Source organism: Abramis brama (assembly GCF_963993115.1).
Source record: "Abramis brama genome assembly, chromosome: 6".
Lineage (NCBI taxonomy): Eukaryota > Metazoa > Chordata > Actinopteri > Cypriniformes > Leuciscidae > Abramis > Abramis brama.
In genome coordinates, this window is record NC_139968.1 from 46,908,182 (window position 1) to 46,926,102 (window position 17,921).

Consider the following 17,921-nt stretch of genomic DNA (forward strand, 5'->3'; position numbering starts at 1 on the left):
CGCAGCTCCTCCGCCATTTTCTTCCCCTCAGCGGACCCGAGTAGAGCTGTATAACCGAGCTCTCGTTCCGAAGCGTTCCCCTCAAACCCGTTATACCCTCACCGGGCTTTAGATCGCGATGCCGGCCCACCCGTTGCGTGTCGCGGTCGTGTGCTCCAGCAACCAGAACCGCAGCATGGAAGCGCACAACATCCTGAGGTAACAACGAGAAAAAACCAGCCGGACCCAGCCGAACTTGAGCCGGTTTCTTCATTATTTCGTCGTTCGGTATTTTCACACGGTCCAAAAGCGGATCGGAATCGAACCGGGCCAGTCAGATAGCGAGAAACGAACCGAGGGGGCTCGCGAGAATCATTATAAACATATTTCACATTTACGCTAGTTTTTTTTTTTTTTTTTTACAGAAAGAAACGCGTCGAGCAACACGGAAGCAGATGAAGATCGTCTAAAAGAGTAAAATTAAAAAAAGAACGTTCTGTAATAAAGTAGTCAGACCAACTAAATTATAAAAAGACTTTTATTTTTATATTTTTAATAATGGTTCCCTCACAAAAACGCAGTACCCTGGTGGTACATCAGATGGTAATACCATGGTACTACTGATCCATTACCAGATTTATATACCATGGTAATTCGTGGTATTTCAAATAATAATAGCACAGTACATGTCCTAAATCCATGGTAGCTTTTTGTTAGCCAGATAAAATTAGATAATCTTATTTTAGAAAATCGGAAATCTCAGGTGAGTAGTGCGTATATTCAGTGACTGGTTGCGTAAACTGCTTAAGACTAGTAAAAAAAACAACAAAAACTAGTCATCTAAATTTATTCAAGACTGGTCATAATTTTATAAAGTCAGTTACTTAAAAGATACTTAAAAGACCAAAGACTAGTTAGCGACACAGTCTAGGCTAGGTTTATCTAGGTGAGGTAATTGATCTCAGGTAAGTCGCCTCAGGTTGAACAGGGTTTTTTTCCTCACGTGTGTGTGTTTGCTGTTCTGATCTCTTGTGGTTTCTCACTGTCTCTCTGTTATTCCTTCAGCAAGCGAGGGTTTGATGTGCGCTCCTTCGGCACAGGAACCCACGTGAAACTCCCGGGACCCGCTCCGGACAAACCCAACATTTATGACTTCAAAACCACTTATGAGCAGATGTACAACGACTTGGTCCGTAAAGACAAGGAACTGTATCCCTAGCGCACACACAGAAACACACCTGACCGATCTGACAGGGAAGATCCATCATCATCAACACTGACCCAGCTTAAAATGACTCTCACAAAGGGTTAAACATGTAAAAGAATAGAGTCCACTGTGGACGCCAATATAGTTATAATTAGAACGGCCCTTTATCTTAGGAACTCCAATTAAATTATGGTTAAATCGCAAGAACTTCAGTCCTGTTTTAACTAGTTTAACTGATAAGTGGCTCTTCTCCATCTCTTCTGAACTCCATGTGAAACATAATCCTCACATTTTATCCAAAGTGACGTGCATTGCTTTTGATCAGTTCCTGGTTTCCCTAGGAATCGAACCCGTGACACTTGCGCTGCTAGTTCCATGATCTACTGTTTGAAGGGACATTAAAGGTACAGTTCACCATTCACTCACTCCAAAGCTCCGTGCCAGTCGTCCTTCTGTGGAACGTGAAAACAATAAGGTATTCTGAAGAACGTCAATGGGGTCCAATGTTGTTTGGTTCCCAACATTCCTCAAAATATCTCCTTTTGTGTTCTTCAGAAGAAAGTCGGTCACAGAGACGTGGAACGACGCGAGTTAATGAAGACCCTTAAAGGGTTAATTCACCCAAAAATGTAAATTCTGTCATTAATCACTCGCCCTCGTGTCGTTCACAGTCTACCACTCTAAAGCCTCAGAAACCCATGTGACTCCAGTGATTTAACCCCAGTTTAATGAAGTGATGCGGATGCTTTCTTTGCACAAATTTTTTTTTTTATTTTTTATTTTTTACAAAATATTAATCTGTGCCGCTCGTCCACGAGAGCATCACGACGCACGTGTTGTGTGTTGCGTGAACGTGCGTTGGAGAGTAATATTTTCATAAAACTGAGGTTAAACCACTGGAGTCGCATTTCATGATGTCTTTACAATCTTTCTAGACCTTGAATGTGGTAGTTGCGTAGCTGTCAATGGAGAGACAGAAAGCTCTTCACTTTCATTAAAAAGATCTTTAATTTGTGTTCCAAAGAAAGTCTTACGGGTTTGGAACGACACAAGGGTGAGTGATTAATGACAGAATTTACATTTTTGGGTGAATTAACCCTTTAAGGGTCTTCATTAACTCGCGTCGTTCCACGTCTCTGTGACCAACTTCTGAAGAACACAAAAGGGGATATTTTGAGGTATGCTGGGAACCAAACAACATTGAAATCCATTGACGTTCTTCAGAATACCTTTTTTTTTCTTTTCTTTTTTTTCACAGAAGGACATGGATGATGACAGAAGGATGATATTTGGGTGAACTGTACCTGCGAAAATGCATCCTACTTCATTGACAGAGACGAGCATGAATTCGCTGCACATGTGTAGGACAGCACGTGACTCTGTCAGGGTCATTATTGGCTCATATTTTACCTCATGATTCGTTGGCTTCACATGAAAGCAGAACACAGATTTATTTATTCCTCTGGCGTGTTAATGGAAGCTGTTCGATGATCTCGTCAACTCGTTTAAGCAGAATAGATTAAAACTGAACCACAGGATTCATATGAAGTCGAGAGCAGGTCGGGCCGGAAGAATCTGATACACAAACTCACAATCTTTTGCTGTATGAAGTTTATTTAAAGTTTTTTTAGTTCTGGGTTATCCTGAAGCGTAGAGACGAGCATCACTAGTGCTGACGAACATCTCGTTCACAAAGAGTTGTTTTATTCTACAGTCAAGATATCTGAAGCTTAAGATGTTTTATGTGGCAGTGTTTCTCAAGCAGTTTACTTTAAAGATTGTGTCTTTTGCACAGGTGTTTAAATGCAAGAAACTGGAAAAGTCTAGTGCCGAAAGATAAAGCCTCAGAAACCCATGTGTTTCTTTATCTTTACAAGATAAAGTACACGTGTCTTCAAGATACAGTCAATAAAAACTGTCAGTCTTGATATCTAATGCAGTCTTGCTTTTAGAGGATGCTTTTGATATTTTTAACAAGACAAACCACTTGTTTTGCAGTGCAGACGTATGTTCACATGGTGAGTGATAAAATAACTGAACAATCTCCAGATTTGCAGTTTCTTTTTCTTTTTTTATAAACCATATTTGCAGAAATAAGAATTTTCCTGAAACTGGATTTGCACTAAAAAAAATGAGGTAAAAAATAACTCCTCATTGAGTCTTGATCAGTCTTCTCAGCTTACTTTTATTGTGATTTTCTCTAGACGTCAGTCAGAGTAGCAGTGCAAAGAACAGACTTTTTTTTTTTTTTACATGATGACTTATTTGGTTTTCCCTGATGATATTTCTGTTTGAACACCAGTTATGAATGCTTGTTTACATTTTGTCCCACACATTGTTTTATTCACACAATAAAATTAAGTTGATTTCTCCAATTTTTAAATGAATTCGTTAAGATTTTGTCAATGTGTTTGTACACTGACACACAGAAGAGATTCCACTGGTTGGCCAGCAGATGGCGCCAGTGAACAAGCTTCCACTGTTTTAACCCTTTGTGAACGGCTTAATCTGATGTGAGAGTGTTTGGTGTCTCTGTTTTGTCTTCCTTGACCACTGATCCTCCTCAGATACACACAGAATGGCATCTTACACATGTTAGACCGCAACAAGCGCATTAAATCGCGACCCGAACGCTTCCAGAGCTGCAAAGACCAGTTTGACCTGGTGATCACCTGTGAGGAGCGTGTGTACGACCAGGTGCTGGAGGGTGAGGAGCACGTCTGATGTTGAGTTGCACACCGGCACGAGCTGCACATTAACCCCTCGTCTCTTTCAGACCTGAGCTCGCGCGAGCAGGAGACCTTCCAGCCGGTGCACGTCATCAACGTGGACATCCAGGACAACCACGAGGAGGCCACGCTGGGAGCCTTCCTCATCTGTGAACTCTGCCAGTGTGTGAGTAAAGTCCAGCCGTAACCATAGAGCTCGCAGAACCCTTCTCAACATTACACAGTTCACAACACCGCTATAACCATGACAGCACAGAGAAGCTACATCGTTGGAATCACGTTCAGAACTTCTTTTTTTTTTCAGCTGATGAAAGATAAAAACATTTGCAGCCAATCAGAATCCATCCTGCTTTAAAGAGCTCGAGCATTTCAAGCGGCAGACGACAAAACTGCAGCGCTTACAATAAACAGTGAAATCATCCCTCAGTGTGGACGTTAATATAGTTATCGTTATAGTTATCGTCCGCTGGTGTGGACGTTAATATAGTTATCGTTATAGTTATCGTCCGCTGGTGTGGACGTTAATATAGTTATCGTTATAGTTATCGTCCGCTGGTGTGAATGGGCCTTTAAACACGTGCTTCTTAATAATAATAAAATCCTTTTCGTCTACAAATTCGTTTGTAATTTACGTTTATGTAAAGTTGTCGCGTTCAGTTCACAAAACGTTTTATTTAAAAAAAGAAAAAATTAATAACCATTGTTATACTCGTTGTTGTGCTAATTGTGCAAATTTACATTAGAATGGTTTTACGATTGTTCGTGAAATCTGGGTTTATAATAGTTAACTAAAAAAGTTTGTTACTTGAAGTAAAATAAACGTATTTTTATTTCAGTTAGTTTTCTCGTTTTCATTTAGTTTAACTGTATAACTGATGTAAAACTGAAGAAAACAATATTTTTTAAACTTAAAACTAATAAAAAACAAAATTACTAAAATTTTATTACAATCTAAATTAAATATTAAACAAAAACTGATTCAAAATATTAACAAAAACTGTCAATGATACTAATATAAAAGTATATTATATGATCTACGCAAGATGGTTTTATCAACAATTTACGCATTTCATATCCGTTTGTCAGTCCATTGTTACGCAAGTTTTTGTAAGAATACTTAAGATTTCGTTCTTCCAGAAATATTCACACATTCTAATTTAAATAAAGGTTTACGAGCAACACACACACTCGTTCTGCTCGTTTGTTGAGTAAACGATCACATTCAGTTGACATAAAAATGGTTTTAACAGTACTTTACACACATTCCTTCTCTCGTATGCAAATGTTGGCACAGACTCTCTGTGGAGAACACAATAACGCCTGTGTTTCCATCCGTCTCTCTCAGATCCAACACACTGACGACATGGAGAACGAGATGGACGAGCTTCTGCAGGAGTTTGAGGACAAAAGCCACAGACCGTTCCTCCACACCGTCTGCTTCTACTGAGCAGCGCAGGAACTCTCGTCACGCGGCGCGCTCGCGGAGATCGCTCTCTCTCTCTGTTTACGTCAACACACACCTCAGAAGAACGCTCGTACTGAAACATGCAGAGAGGAGGAGAACACACACCGCTGCCAACAAACCCATTAGAGTGAAGCTCTCCCTGCGTCTGAAGGGGCGGACACCATATCTCATCACCTTTATTTAGAGGATGTAACGTTTAATAACTCTGGCGGACGGGACGCGATGCTTTTGAGTTTCTCATGAATTTCTTTCCTCGTTATTTAAACATGGGATTTGATACCTATATTGAGTATATTTTGTTTTTTTCCTTTAATTTTGTAAATGAAAGGATGATTCTGTAATCGTACCTGAAGCAGCCCAGAGTGCCTGAAATTATTCTTGTAAATATTGCGCTATAAATGAATGAATGAATGAATAAAGCGTTGATGAATCTCAGAGTTTGTGTCTCCAGTAAAGATATTGAAGTCGATTTTTAAAAATGAGTATCGTGATCTGCCGTATATCACCATTTTTCCTCTGTTCCCAAGCATTTTCATGATGAACACAACACTTAATATATAGGTGATTTTTGTTTTTTCATAGTTGGAAATATCAGTAAAGATTCACTCTGATGTATTCAATTATTCATTTTATTTTAGCAATTATAGTCAAGGTTTTTAGTTTGTCCCTTAATGTATGGTCCACCCTTTTATTTTTTGACAACTTTCCCTTAAAAAAAAGAAAGTTGGAAAAAATGACATCATATAAAGCTTTCATCACTTCTTCGGAGGGAAAACAACTTGGGAAAGTTTTGTGGCAATGTTTTACATATTGTTTCTTATCTAAAACCAGTTCAAACTAAAGTAATGATGTAACTGGTTACGTGAGCGATAGGAAATCATCCATCCATTCTTTATATCACTTGTTTTTTCCCCAATCTGTCATTTTTCCCATTCTGTTATTATTTTTCCATTCTGTTATTTTTCACATTCTGTTATCAGTTTGTTCATCCTGTTAAGCAATTTAGTTTTTTACAATAATTTCATAAAAACAGCACAAAAACTTAATAATAATTCACTGACAATTACAATTTTCTGGAGTATCAATAACGCAGTACTTTAAAAAAAAAAAAAAAAAAAAGTAAACAAAAACCCATTTTAAGCATTTGTATCTGAAAATGTAAAATGATGCATTAGTGAGAAAGTAAGTACAATTCATACACAGTATTTTCTGATATTTTATTAGCTGGTGTGCTTTTAAAGGTACATGATATACACAGAGCCCATAAACTACAATCATAAGTGTGTGAAACTGATGTTCATTTTCCCCTATAACAGGGAGGACATTTTTTTATCCTCAATTTCCTTTATTTTGCTTAATAAATGGTTAAATTTATTCACCCGAGCTTTAATGTTTTACATCACTCTATCATGACTACACAAAAATATCTTAGTTTAATTTTCCACATGATTTTATGAATGCAAAAAGGCACCAGGAACGACCCTTATATCGTGCGTTATTGCTGTTGGTGTGAACGGGCCTTAAATGTCCAAAAAAAAAAAACCATGGTAATACATTAAAACACAACAAAGATGTTATACATGTGTTGTAAAACATGGTATTACCATGGTATTCTCGCAGGTGTCGCGCGTGGGTCTGATATTCCAGATGAGCGTGACGCAGGAGTTCCTCATTAAGCTAATGGACTGATCTGAGATCTGATACAGTCAAACTCCAGATCACTTACAGATCAGATCCGAGCGCGTCGCGTTCTCTCTGTTCTCCTGCCCGAAGCGTCTATCGCGCTGCCGACGCGCCGCAGGTGAGACATCTGATGCTCTTCATGACGCGTCGCGGAAACACGCGAGGAAGATGATGAAGATGAAGAGGAGGATGATCTGAGGAGGATTCGCTGCTGGAATGATCTACGATGATGGTCAAATGATATTTCGATCTGTGTTGCTGTTGTTTGCGGAGTGCGATGAAGATGATGTATATGTACTGTGATGAAGATGTTCGCGATCTGTGGACTGTGATGAAGAGGATGTTTGCGGTGTGTGGATGAAGATGATGTTTATGGTGGCTGGAGCGGTTCTGGTGCTGGTAAGAAGATCTGTGTGAAGATTCTGCTGAGGAATATTACATAACTCTCTCTCACACAGTGACTGCGGATGAACTGTATTACTAATTGTATGGTTTTCTGTGGAGAAACATGTTGAAATGCATTTTTAAACGCTAAGCGCTGGGAAATGGCAGTAGTTTTGGTGTTTTCCAGGCCATCGTGTGTATGTCCGACATGAACGCGCTGCTGGACCGATTTCACAACTTTATCCTACCGCGCATGCGCGGACCCGAGCGCGTGTGTCACTGCACCTGCGGCAGGTAAGATGCACTTTAGTTTTATTCGCTTACTAGAAACACCCATAGCTAGATACAAATGAGGGGAATACAGCTTATAGCCTTAAATTTCAGATTTCCCGTTTATTTTGAGGCGCGTCACATTTACAGTCGCTCAGCGGAATTTCCCGGGGAAAATCCATTCATCCCAATGGGAATCCGAACGTTCGGGAGTTTCGCGGGAAAAGTTCCCCACGCAAGATTTCTCTGTTGTCAGGTCACGTGATTTATGCTGCCTTCACGTGCTATAGGAAATTTCCTACTTCCCCCTTCTGAAGTCGTGATTACAAGCGTATCACATTAAAATTTGACTTGAGAGGGTGTTCATGTCCAGTTTTTTAACAAGGAAACTAGTATTTACGATAATTCCGATGTTAGTCGCGTGACAGCTGCCTACAAATCGACTTGTGATTGAGCAGTGCTTCATACATTGCTACGCTATTGACCATTTAATACCATTAAATATAATACCATTTCGCTGAAATATCGTTAATGTGAGCGCACTAGTACTTTCATGCTTAGGTCAATTTTCTGTAACAACACAATGTTACTTTCATTTAAGGGCCTGTTGACACACAATTTTCAACTAAAAACGGTAAACTTTTTATGCGATTTGGTCGTTCATTTACACGAGAACAGCGTTTTGTGGGCCTGAAAACGCAAACTTTTGAAAATGAGATTCAAAGTGCGAGTTTCTGAGAACGAAAGCGTTATAGTCTCTATGCAAACTACAAAAACGCTAATCTGTGAAAATGGTGACGTCATGCACGTGTCTTACGTGTTCAGTCTATGGGCGCTTGTGTTTCTTTACAGAGTGACATCGCCATCTACTGGCCTGACAGCAAAATACTGCGATTTAATCGTTTTCGTGGATCCGTATGAACGAGGATCGTTTTGACAATGTTTTCTTCTGTACGAGAAAAACGCAAAGAGAAAACTTTTCCGTTTTTAGTACATTGTTGTTGTGTAAACGCGCCCTAATTAAGGGAAAGTGACGCCTTCGCGCTAGTAATGATGATAGGGTTGTTTCTTGGCAGTAGGCAAGATGCTAAATGGTGATGAAGTTTTACAAACAAGCGTTTTAATAACAGCCCAGAGAGCAAGGAACGTTCTCTCAACGTTATGAACAAACGTTCTTCCAGTAATGTTAATAGAACGTTTGTTCAAAGTTATCTGGTCTTTAATAATGTTCTCAAAACGTTATTTATACATGTTTTTAACTGACACATTTTAGTTTGAAGTTCATCTAACGTTCATCTAACTTGTAACCATAATGTTCACATAACCAAGAAAAAACATATTAAATTTTTTTTTTTTAAATAGACATTCAGGAACATCAGCGAAACATTCTTGGATCATATTTTTGTTAGCTCAATCCTTGTACTGTACGCTGCAGAAAATGATCGCTGTTTTAACGGTAAAAGACCTACGATAAAGACCTGTTAGTTGGTTAACGGTAAGTTCACTTACTCTATACAGTGAAAAGCTATAATCTAATGGGAAATTTCATACAATTCTACTGTAAAATATTGTTAGATGAAAGTGAAACATTCGTCATCTTATAATTTACAGTTAAAAGTAACTTGACAGTAAAAGTTTTCCATTAAAATAACCTAATGATTAAGTTTGATCATATCTTTCTCTTTGGGGAGCCTAAAATGGCTCTTCTATGCAGAAACACCCTTTTGCAAGCTTTGAGGAGTTTTTTACAGTGTAGGAGTCTGTTTTTAGTAGAAGGATGATGTTGTATGTTCTCCTCCCGCAGGCATCTTGTGGAGCACGTGATCCCATACGAGGCCTCGGTCTCGCTCGGCTCCTCGGCCGGCAGCAGCGTCAGCAAGCAGGAGCTGGATCTGGTGCTCGGGCTCCTGATGGGCTTCTGCATCAGCTGGATCCTGCTGTGGCTCGACGGAGCGCTTCACTGCGCACTGCGCTTCTGGAGGACCAGCAGAGCCTACGGTGAGTGTGCGTGAGTGTGTGTGAGTGAGTGAGTGTGTTGTATGGTTGAAGATCGGAGTCATCATGCCGGTATGGAGACGAGTTTGTTGAGGATCAGTGTCGATGGCTGTCGTGTCGATGAGGGCTTCACAGGGGAGAGTCTAGTTGACATAATCTCTGCTGACACTTCAGGGATGCGTTGTGGTCGTGTCTGGGCGCAGGTCCTCCATCTGATCTGGATACGGGCCAGATCCGGCTGACTACATCATGCGTTGTGGTCGTGTCTAGCCGCAGGTCCTCCATCTGATCTGGATACGGGCCAGATCCGGCTGACTACATCATGCGTTGTGGTCGTGTCTAGGCGCAGGTCCTCCATCTGATCTGGATACGGCCCGGATCCGGCTGACTACATCATGCGTTGTGGTCGTGTCTAGGCGCAGGTCCACCATCTGATGTAGATACGGCCCGGATCCGGCTGACTACATCATGCATTGTGGTCGTGTCTAGGCGCAGGTCCTCCATCTGATCTGGATACGGCCCGGATCCGGCTGACTACATCATGCGTTGTGGTCGTGTCTGGGCGCAGGTCCTCCATCTGATCTGGATACGGCCCGGATCCGGCTGACTACATCATGCGTTGTGGTCGTGTCTAGGCGCAGGTCCTCCATTTGATCTGGATACGGCCCGGATCCGGCTGACTACATTATGCGTTGTGGTCGTGTCTAGGCGCAGGTCCTCCATCTGATCTGCATACGGCCCGGATCCGGCTGACTACATCATGCGTTGTGGTCGTGTCTAGGCGCATGTCCACCATCTGATCTGAATACGGCCCGGATCCGGCTGACTACATCATGCGTTGTGGTCGTGTCTAGGCGCAGGTCCTCCATCTGATCTGAATACGGCCCGGATCCGGCTGACTACATCATGCGTTGTGGTCGTGTCTAGGCGCAGGTCCTCCATCTGATCTGGATACGGGCCAGATCCGGCTGACTACATCATGCGTTGTGGTCGTGTCTAGGCGCAGGTCCACCATCTGATCTGGATACGGCCCGGATCCGGCTGACTACATCATGCGTTGTGGTCGTGTCTAGGCGCATGTCCTCCATCTGATCTGAATACAGCCCGGATCCGGCTGACTACATAATGCGTTGTGGTCGTGTCTAGGCGCAGGTCCACCATCTGATCTGAATATGGCCCGGATCCGGCTGACTACATCATGCGTTGTGGTCGTGTCTAGGCGCAGGTCCTCCATCTGATCTGGATACGGCCCGGATCCGGCTGACTACATCATGCGTTGTGGTCGTGTCTAGGCGCAGGTCCTCCATCTGATCTGCATACGGCCCGGATCCGGCTGACTACATCATGCGTTGTGGTCGTGTCTAGGCGCAGGTCCACCATCTGATCTGGATACGGCCCGGATCCGGCTGACTACATCATGCGTTGTGGTCGTGTCTGGGCGCATGTCCTCCATCTGATCTGAATACGGCCCGGATCCGGCTGACTACATCATGCGTTGTGGTCGTGTCTGGGCGCAGGTCCTCCATCTGATCTGGATACGGCCCGGATCCGGCTGACTACATCATGCGTTGTGGTCGTGTCTAGGCGCAGGTCCTCCATTTGATCTGGATACGGCCCGGATCCGGCTGACTACATTATGCGTTGTGGTCGTGTCTAGGCGCAGGTCCTCCATCTGATCTGCATACGGCCCGGATCCGGCTGACTACATCATGCGTTGTGGTCGTGTCTAGGCGCATGTCCACCATCTGATCTGAATACGGCCCGGATCCGGCTGACTACATCATGCGTTGTGGTCGTGTCTAGGCGCAGGTCCTCCATCTGATCTGAATACGGCCCGGATCCGGCTGACTACATCATGCGTTGTGGTCGTGTCTAGGCGCAGGTCCTCCATCTGATCTGGATACGGGCCAGATCCGGCTGACTACATCATGCGTTGTGGTCGTGTCTAGGCGCAGGTCCACCATCTGATCTGGATACGGCCCGGATCCGGCTGACTACATCATGCGTTGTGGTCGTGTCTAGGCGCATGTCCTCCATCTGATCTGAATACAGCCCGGATCCGGCTGACTACATAATGCGTTGTGGTCGTGTCTAGGCGCAGGTCCACCATCTGATCTGAATATGGCCCGGATCCGGCTGACTACATCATGCGTTGTGGTCGTGTCTAGGCGCAGGTCCTCCATCTGATCTGGATACGGCCCGGATCCGGCTGACTACATCATGCGTTGTGGTCGTGTCTAGGCGCAGGTCCTCCATCTGATCTGCATACGGCCCGGATCCGGCTGACTACATCATGCGTTGTGGTCGTGTCTAGGCGCAGGTCCACCATCTGATCTGGATACGGCCCGGATCCGGCTGACTACATCATGCGTTGTGGTCGTGTCTGGGCGCATGTCCTCCATCTGATCTGAATACGGCCCGGATCCGGCTGACTACATCATGCCTTGTGGTCGTGTCTGGGCGCAGGTCCTCCATCTGATCTGGATACGGCCCGGATCCGGCTGACTACATCATGCGTTGTGGTCGTGTCTAGGCGCAGGTCCTCCATCTGATCTGCATACGGCCCGGATCCGGCTGACTACATCATGCGTTGTGGTCGTGTCTAGGCGCAGGTCCACCATCTGATCTGGATACGGCCCGGATCCGGCTGACTACATCATGTGTTGTGGTCGTGTCTAGGCGCATGTCCTCCATCTGATCTGAATACGGCCCGGATCTGGCTGACTACATCATGCGTTGTGGTCGTGTCTAGGCGCAGGTCCTCCATCTGATCTGGATACGGGCCGGATCCGGCTGACTACATCATGCGTTGTGGTCGTGTCTAGGCGCAGGTCCTCCATCTGATCTGAATACGGCCCGGATCCGGCTGACTACATCATGCGTTGTGGTCGTGTCTAGGCGCAGGTCCACCATCTGATCTGGATACGGCCCGGATCCGGCTGACTACATCATGCGTTGTGGTCGTGTCTAGGCGCATGTCCTCCATCTGATCTGAATACGGCCCGGATCCGGCTGACTACATCATGCGTTGTGGTCGTGTCTAGGCGCAGGTCCTCCATCTGATCTGAATACGGCCCGGATCCGGCTGACTACATCATGCGTTGTGGTCGTGTCTAGGCGCAGGTCCTCCATCTGATCTGGATACGGGCCGGATCCGGCTGACTATATCATGCGTTGTGGTCGTGTCTAGGCGCAGGTCCTCCATTTGATCTGGATACGGGCCGGATCCGGCTGACTACATCATGCGTTGTGGTCGTGTCTAGGCGCAGGTCCTCCATTTGATCTGGATACGGCCCGGATCCGGCTGACTACATTATGCGTTGTGGTCGTGTCTAGGCGCAGGTCCTCCATCTGATCTGCATACGGCCGGGATCCGGCTGACTACATCATGCGTTGTGGTCGTGTCTAGGCGCAGGTCCACCATCTGATCTGGATACGGCCCGGATCCGGCTGACTATATCATGCGTTGTGGTCGTGTCTAGGTGCAGGTCCTCCATCTGATCTGGATACGGGCCGGATCTGGCTGACTACATCATGCGTTGTGGTCGTGTCTAGGCGCAGGTCCTCCATCTGATCTGAATACGGCCCGGATCCGGCTGACTACATCATGCGTTGTGGTCGTGTCTAGGCGCAGGTCCTCCATCTGATCTGGATACGGGCCAGATCCGGCTGACTACATCATGCGTTGTGGTCGTGTCTAGGCGCAGGTCCTCCATCTGATCTGGATACGGCCTGGATCCGGCTGACTACATTATGCGTTGTGGTCGTGTCTAGGCGCAGGTCCTCCATCTGATCTGGATACGGGCCGGATCCGGCTGACTACATCATGCGTTGTGGTCGTGTCTAGGCGCAGGTCCTCCATCTGATCTGGATACGGGCCGGATCCGGCTGACTACATCATGCGTTGTGGTCGTGTCTAGGCGCAGGTCCTCCATTTGATCTGGATACGGCCCGGATCCGGCTGACCACATTATGCGTTGTGGTCGTGTCTAGGCACAGGTCCTCCATCTGATCTGGATACGGCCCAGATCCGGCTGATTACAGTAAACCTCAGAATAAGCAGAAAGACTAACATTAGCGTAGATGCCATTCTTCTTATGATGTAACGAGTACATCAGGTGTTATAAGAAGTGTTCCCGGTTCAGGCTGACCTAGTTTATAATTTGTGTGTGTGAGCATAAGTCTGTGTGTGTGTGTCCTGCTGAGAGACTGACCGCAGGTGTGTGTGTGTGTGTTTCAGGTGCTGACGGTGAGCTGTGGCACTCGTGGCGTTGGGTGTGTCGTGTGTGTAACCTGAGGGAGCTGCGTAGACGCTTGCAGACGCGCCGCACGCCAGAGGACACCGGGAATAACGTGGTTCACGTCAAGCAGAAGCTCTACCACAACGGCCACCCGAGCCCCCGCAGACTCTGACACACACACACACACACACACACACACACACACACACACACACTTATCCTCATGTTCTCAGTGTTTCTGCTTGCTGTGTGTGTTTCACAGGGTTTGTGTGTGTTAGTTTTGTAGGGGTCTTCCTGTCACCGGAGGGGGGGATTTGCATTTTTTAGACCAATCTTTGTGTACCGGGTAACAGTGTCTGTTTTAGAAACAAGGCATGCTGGGTAATCTCTGATGTTTAGCTGGCGTCTGAAGGCCAGAGAGTCGATCTGCTGCTGTATTCAGTGTGTGTGTGACATTAAACTGATGGAGGACAAATCAAGATGTTCTTCATGAAATATCACTGTGTTTGGAGTCTTGATGCTCTCGTAACTATGAAAAGTTTCTTAAAATGAGACACAACAGTGATGTTCATTCTATTTATTATTAAAATACACTTTTCTTAATTTTGATTAATAAAGTTACTTGAATTTAATATCAAGTATGTTTAATGATCATAAATGTCACCCAATATCAACGTTAAGCCCAACAACTTCACTTAAAGTCTAAAAGTATTAAACATTTTCATATTTCATTGTTTTAAATTGAGATGTTTGATTGTAACATATCATACATTGTTTAGAAATAAACACACACTCACTCTCACACACACACACACACACTCACTCACTCACACACACACATTTTGTTTGAAAACGGCATGATGTGAATAAATGAGCAGAATTAAACAATGTTTTTGTAATTCAATAAATACACAAGATAAATCAGTATTCGCAGTTAAACCTGTTTACAGTAGATGCTAATTTATGGGATAATATTTCAAGATTGTTTAGTTTAAATGATTTTTTGTGTACGTGTGATTAAACATTCATTTCCAATTTCAAAATGTTAACCAACACCAGTCCATTAACAGTCATTCCAGAGATAAAAACCCGGAAAAGAGCAGAACATATCGATTATTATTCCGCACCTTTCTCATGATAATGTGTTTATATTCAGCGGTCATTAAACTGTCACCTCACATGAAATATGAGCCATCACAGTGTGAACCGGATGTTGTTGAGTTTTGGGGCTTTTATTCTGTATCGGCTGCGGGCGGAAGCGGAAGTGCAGTGATGTGTCGGTGGTGTTGCAGCGATGATGGCGGACACTAGCGCACTGTATGAGTCGGTGGTGTGTGTGAAGCCAGAGGTTCATGTTTACCGAATCCCACCCAGAAGCTCCAACCGCGGATACCGGTGAGACCCCGCAACAGTCCGCGGCACTACTTTAACTAGTTTAATCACGAGTTAAACACTGATCATGTGACACTGGTCTCACTTCGAGTTCCTACCTCAATAAACACACACATTATTAATCCGGTGTGTGATGAGTTGGTGTTTGTTATTCGTCGATCACGTGATCAGATCAATAATGCGTCAGAACAACTGCTGTCAACAACAGAAACTTGAATATTAGTGAGGGAAACATGAATTTTCGTCACACTACTGTATCAAACACTGATATAGGAGAATAAACGCCATGTTTGTGTGCAGCTGAATTATTATATGGTTATTGACATTCTTAAAGATGTCATGAAAGAGAAGTTGTGCTCGATTTTTCTTCTCTATTGTGAGTGAAACTTCTCAGGAACAAGACTAAATGTGGGCGGGGCTTGATTGTGTCTGTGGGGAATTGATTGGCTGGTTGGATGGTTGTGGTTTGCTATTGGCTGATCTCATGTGAGTGGCAGGTTGCCCCGCCCTTGTCATCAGAGAAGAGATGAGATGCCGCAAGAGGAACTTATTCTGATTCAAGATTATTAAAGCGATATTGATATAGGATATAAGATAACCAGGAACATCAATTTAACACACTAATAAATCGTTTAGAACAAATGCTGCAGTATTGATTGTGAGTTTAATGGTGAGTTCAATGGTGAATAAGTAAGTGATAATGTACATAACGGTTGTTATCTCAGAATAAACCCGACCGGGTGATCAGGATCAGGTCTTCATCAGCCTGAAGGGGTTTATTCTGAGATAACACACACACACACACACACACACACCTGGAGGGGTTTATTCTGAGATGATAACCGGCTGGATCTACATTATCCGCTTATTACACGGACACTTGTACATCAGTAAATAATTAGACAGTCTGAGTTGAAATATGTTATTGGCTCTTTAAATGCAAAGCTTCGCGGAGAGAGCAGTTTCAGCGGCGAGATCAAACTAGACGGACATTTCAGAGATACGACAGTCATAACACTTATTACACAGCATTTCACCACATTAATGATTATGGAGATAAGAGATATTTTAAAATCGTGCCTGTTTGTATCTTATAATCCAACAGTGAACAAAACAATAGTCACAAAATGGCCGCCGCTGCATTTGTCCAGAGAATGTCTAATAAGGGGAGAACTTCCACTCTCAGTAAACTTCCGGCTTCTGAACTGGTTGCAGTTCCACTCTGGCTCCACATGAGGGCGCTCACAGGCCGAGTGCAGTTCCACTCTGGCTCCACATGAGGGCGCTCACAGGCCGAGTGCAGTTCCACTCTGGCTCCACATGAGGGCGCTCACAGGCCGAGTGCAGTTCCACTCTGGCTCCACATGAGGGCGCTCACAGGCGAGTGCAGAATGAATGGAGGTCTATGGCGCTATACCCCTCAAAATCCACTTTACTCAGGATATAATTTTTTGTCTAGTAATTTGAATGTTGTATTCGAAAGGAGATGCAAAGAAATTACACATTGCTGTGTGTTAGATTTTTTAGAGTCACTTATTTGCTTTAAAAAGTCTTTTAAAATGTCAATGACGTCATACACATCGTACGACCAGAGATACTGCTTTACGGCAATCCTTCAGTCACTTTCGCGCTCTGCACTTTCTTTCCTCTCGAGGCGTCGACAACACAGCTGACACAGGGAAACACACAACACAGCTGACACAGGCAAACACACAACACAGCTGACACAGGCAAACACACAACACAGCTGACACAGGCAAACACACAACACAGCCGACACAGGCAAACACACAACACAGCCGACACAGGCAAACACACAACACAGCCGACACAGGCAAACACACAACACAGCCGAAACAGGCAAACACACAACACAGCTGACACAGGGAAACACACAACACAGCCGACACAGGGAAACACACGTGCTAGAAGAGTTTTTGTTTTGTTTGTTTCTGGTCCCGCTTCAGATGCCACGATGTCATCAAGCGGTATCTCTGGTCGCAATCAGTCCTTCACTGACCAATCAGCGTTCATTAGCAGAATGCTAGCGTGTTATGGGCAACAACAACTCAACCTGTAAGAAATCGAAAGGACATAAGTACTCGTTCATTCAACTTTCGACCGTCTAGCCCCATAGACTCACATTCATTCTGCACTCATGGGCGATCGCCCCCAGTGGAACTCTGGTGGAACTACAACCAACATTCGGTACAATAGGACTTCATAGGGAGTGGCCAGGCTCCAGAGGCTCTGGTTTGTCTGAAACGAGAGAGAGCGAGTCCACGATACTGGATGGCATAATTTTAATAAAGACTGAGTTTTAATATTTACCTTGACAAAAGCAAAACTTCCATGAGGAAAAGACGTTCCTAGCGAGTGTGTAGCGTTCAGTGACGCGGATGAGCCTGTGTTTCTGTTCTCAGAGGTTGTTATCTGGGAATAACATACGGTGCGATTGACCAATCAGAATCAAGTATTCCACAGAGCCGTGTAATAATGTTGTTTAATGTTGTTTCAGGGCCGCGGACTGGAAGCTGGACGAGCCGGCGTGGACCGGACGCATGAAGATCACAGCT

The 17,921-nt window shown here is 44.4% G+C and overlaps 3 protein-coding genes across 3 annotated transcripts in view; all 3 read left to right on the forward strand.

Annotated features, from left to right (window-relative positions):
• Positions 1 to 5,815, forward strand: ssu72 (SSU72 homolog, RNA polymerase II CTD phosphatase). Its single transcript, XM_084117840.1, has 5 exons — positions 1 to 198; positions 1,045 to 1,188; positions 3,754 to 3,893; positions 3,963 to 4,081; positions 5,261 to 5,815. The coding sequence occupies exons 1-5, from the start codon at positions 119 to 121 to the stop codon at positions 5,360 to 5,362; spliced, it is 585 nt and encodes a 194-aa protein (XP_083973966.1). The 5' UTR covers positions 1 to 118; the 3' UTR covers positions 5,363 to 5,815.
• Positions 5,816 to 5,942: 127 nt separating this feature from the next.
• On the forward strand, positions 5,943 to 14,874 carry tmem240b (transmembrane protein 240b). Its single transcript, XM_084117843.1, has 4 exons — positions 5,943 to 7,462; positions 7,635 to 7,741; positions 9,522 to 9,715; positions 13,953 to 14,874. Exons 1-4 carry the CDS (start codon positions 7,421 to 7,423, stop codon positions 14,123 to 14,125), a joined length of 516 nt encoding a protein of 171 aa, XP_083973969.1. The 5' UTR covers positions 5,943 to 7,420; the 3' UTR covers positions 14,126 to 14,874.
• Positions 14,875 to 15,187: 313 nt separating this feature from the next.
• Positions 15,188 to 17,921, forward strand: part of necap2 (NECAP endocytosis associated 2) — an 8,433-nt gene continuing 5,699 nt past the window's right edge. The window contains exons 1-2 of the mRNA XM_084117838.1: positions 15,188 to 15,348; positions 17,864 to 17,921. The exon at positions 17,864 to 17,921 is cut by the window's right edge and continues 43 nt beyond it. Coding sequence (XP_083973964.1) covers positions 15,248 to 15,348; positions 17,864 to 17,921 — 159 coding nt within the window. The 5' untranslated portion in view covers positions 15,188 to 15,247. The remainder of the gene's footprint in view (positions 15,349 to 17,863) is intronic.

Excerpts from the sequence above, each read along its gene's own strand:
- tmem240b (XM_084117843.1), top strand. The coding sequence starts at position 7,421 with ATGAAGATGATGTTTATGGTGGCTGGAGCGGTTCTGGTGCTG. Across the intron at positions 7,742-9,521 it reads TGTCACTGCACCTGCGGCAG|GCATCTTGTGGAGCACGTGA; the intron begins GTAAGATGCACT and ends CTCCTCCCGCAG. Across the intron at positions 9,716-13,952 it reads GAGGACCAGCAGAGCCTACG|GTGCTGACGGTGAGCTGTGG; the intron begins GTGAGTGTGCGT and ends TGTGTGTTTCAG.
- ssu72 (XM_084117840.1), top strand. The coding sequence starts at position 119 with ATGCCGGCCCACCCGTTGCGTGTCGCGGTCGTGTGCTCCAGCAACCAG. Across the intron at positions 1,189-3,753 it reads GTCCGTAAAGACAAGGAACT|ATACACACAGAATGGCATCT; the intron begins GTATCCCTAGCG and ends GATCCTCCTCAG. Across the intron at positions 3,894-3,962 it reads GTACGACCAGGTGCTGGAGG|ACCTGAGCTCGCGCGAGCAG; the intron begins GTGAGGAGCACG and ends CGTCTCTTTCAG.